The 2,548-nt window shown below is 53.4% G+C and overlaps 1 protein-coding gene across 1 annotated transcript in view; it reads right to left on the reverse strand.

Annotated features, from left to right (window-relative positions):
• The window catches only part of ZNF395 (zinc finger protein 395), a 14,225-nt gene that overhangs the window by 5,951 nt on the left and 5,726 nt on the right, over positions 1-2,548 (reverse strand). The window contains exon 4 of the mRNA XM_021716823.1: positions 66-301. Coding sequence (XP_021572498.1) covers positions 66-301 — 236 coding nt within the window. The remainder of the gene's footprint in view (positions 1-65; positions 302-2,548) is intronic.

A 2,548-nucleotide genomic window follows, 5' to 3' on the forward strand; every position in this document is an offset into this window, starting at 1 on the left:
GGCTGGGGTCTCCGCCCCGCCACGGCGGGCCCTGCCACCCAGACGCCCGCCCCACGATCACGCACCTTTCTTTTGCGTGGAGCAGGTTCGTCCAGCAGGAAGGGGTCAGGGTCGGTCTCAAAGCCGTGGTCGGTCTGGGGAGAGCCAAAGGCATCCCCCAAATACTTGGGGCTGGCCTGGGGGTGGGGGGGCGAGGGGGTGGAGACACCGCTGCTCCCACTCCAGTGCCCGCTGGTGGTGCTGCTGCCGCTGTCCGACACGTCGCCGCTCTCCTTCCACGGGTCGCAGGCTGCGCGGGCCGCTGGTCGGGTGGAGAGAAGACGAGAGGACGCTCACAGGTCCGCCCCGGACAGAAAGCCGAAAGCCAAAAGCCGAAATCCGAAAGCCGAAAGCCTCTCCCTTCCGAACATGGGGAGGGGCGCCACCCATCATGGCCACTGCTCCTGGCAGGACGCCGCCAGACACAGTCGCCCAGTCATCACTGCCCCACAGAGGCCCACTTCGCCTTCTGTTTGTCTGGGGGGTTTTGCGTCGGGGTCTCACTCTGTCGCCTAGGCTGGAGTGCAGTGGCACGATCACAGTTCACTGCATCCTCCACTCTTGGGCTCGGGCAGTCCTTCCTCTTCGGCCTCCTGAATAGCTGGGACCACAGACACGTGCCCCCATGCCCAGCTAATTTTTTACTTTTTATTTTGTAGAGATGAGGTCTCGCCATGTTGCCCAGGCTAGTCTCGAACTCCTGGGCACAAGCAACCCTCTTGCCTCGGCCTCCCAGATGGCTGGGATTACAGGCATGAGCCACTGTGCATGGCCTGGACCTTCAGTTTTGAAACTTAACATCTGCAGGTGCTTAGACCCAAACCAGACTCCTTCGTCCCTAGGCCATAAATCAGGATTAATCTACAGTAGAGGAGAATCGGAAATTCTCCTGCACAAAAACACCAAGACGGGGGGAGGAACTGCATGCCTTCAAAAGCCCCAATTTCCAACACAGACGCTCCACACAGCCTCCTAACCGTGGATTCCAAGATCCACTGCCACAGCCTTGGGACCAGGGTAAAATCCGACTGCCTTTCCTCCTGCTCATATTCCAAACGGTTTCTCTGCTGATATGGACACCTGGGACAGGCTCCCCTCTTTTCATGTCTCCAATCAGCCTCCCCTTAAATCTCACAGCCTAAGAGTCTCACAGAACGGGACGGAGGAAGAACTGCTCCCTCCCCAGATACCACAGTTTGGCCTTCCTGGGGACCAAGAGGTGCCTCATCCACACGTGGGCTTACAACAGGGTAGACATTCAGAGCAGGACTCGAAACTCGTTCAGTGGGCCAACAGGTCAAAGGCCCGTGCTCATCGGCTCAGGAAACCTGTCAGGGCGGGAAGGGCAGGGAGCAGAACCCTCCCAATCCTCCCTTACTCCCTCGAGAATGAGCAGGACCCTGGGGACAAAGGGCAGGCCAGCCAGCAGGCAAACCCCGCAAACGCCACGCCCCTTCCCCATAGGGACTACTTCTAATGGCTCAAACACAGAAAACCTGTTGGGCAAATTTTGACCTAAAACAAAGCAAAAAGTTATCTGCACGTAACAAAGACCAAAAAAAAGTACATATTCTCTACCATGAAAACATATCCATGAAAGTGTCCTAAAGGGAAAGAAAGTTGTTAATTCCAGTTCCCATCAAGAGTGTATGCATATGTGTGTATGTATAATACATGCATACATGTGTGCACACTGTGTAGAAGTACTCTTCTGAGCCGGGCTCGGTGGCTCAGCCTGTCATCCCGCGCCTTGGGAGGCTGAGGTGAGGGGATTGCCTGAGCCCACGGGTTCGAGACCTGCCTGGGCAACTTGGTGAGACCTCATCTCTACAATAAATCAAAACATTAGCCAGGCGTGGTAGCATGCGCCTGTAATTCCAGCCACTTGGAAGGCTGAGGCAGAAGGATCGCCGGAGCCCCAGCAGGTCGAGGCTGCAGTGCACTCCAGTCTGGGTGACAGAGTGAGACTCCAACTCAAAAAAAAAAAAAAAGAAATAGTTAAAGGTCCTCTGTTCTCTACACACACACACACCATCCTAACTATACAGAGACCAAAGGGAAAGTGGTGGCTTTTGTGCAAATCGTCTCCATGATTAGAGTAAGGTTTTGGTTGTTGTCTACCTCTCACGTTGCAGGATGCTTCATGATAATTAGCTGTCAAGGAAGCCTTATTTTTCCACTGATTTCAACCGTAAAATCAGAAATATATTGTAATGAAAAATTTTTTGCCAAAAAAAGACATGAGATGTCAGAACGATGGCAGGTTAAGTAAGCTGCGTCTGTATCAGTGTGCACACTAGTATACATGTATTATACATACACACATATGCATACACTCTTGATGGGAACTGAATTAACGATTTTCTTTCCCTTTAGGACACTTTCATGGATATGTTCTCCCCTGCTGACCCAACCTCCAGGATCTCCTGAAGTCACAGAATTTCCTGAGAAACAATTAACTTCTTTCCTGGCCCCCACCTGGCCCCACCCTGGCCCCCACCCCACCCCC

The sequence above is a fragment of the Carlito syrichta genome, unplaced genomic scaffold, assembly GCF_000164805.1.
Source record: "Carlito syrichta isolate Samal-C Ts95f unplaced genomic scaffold, Tarsius_syrichta-2.0.1 Scaffold308976, whole genome shotgun sequence".
Lineage (NCBI taxonomy): Eukaryota > Metazoa > Chordata > Mammalia > Primates > Tarsiidae > Carlito > Carlito syrichta.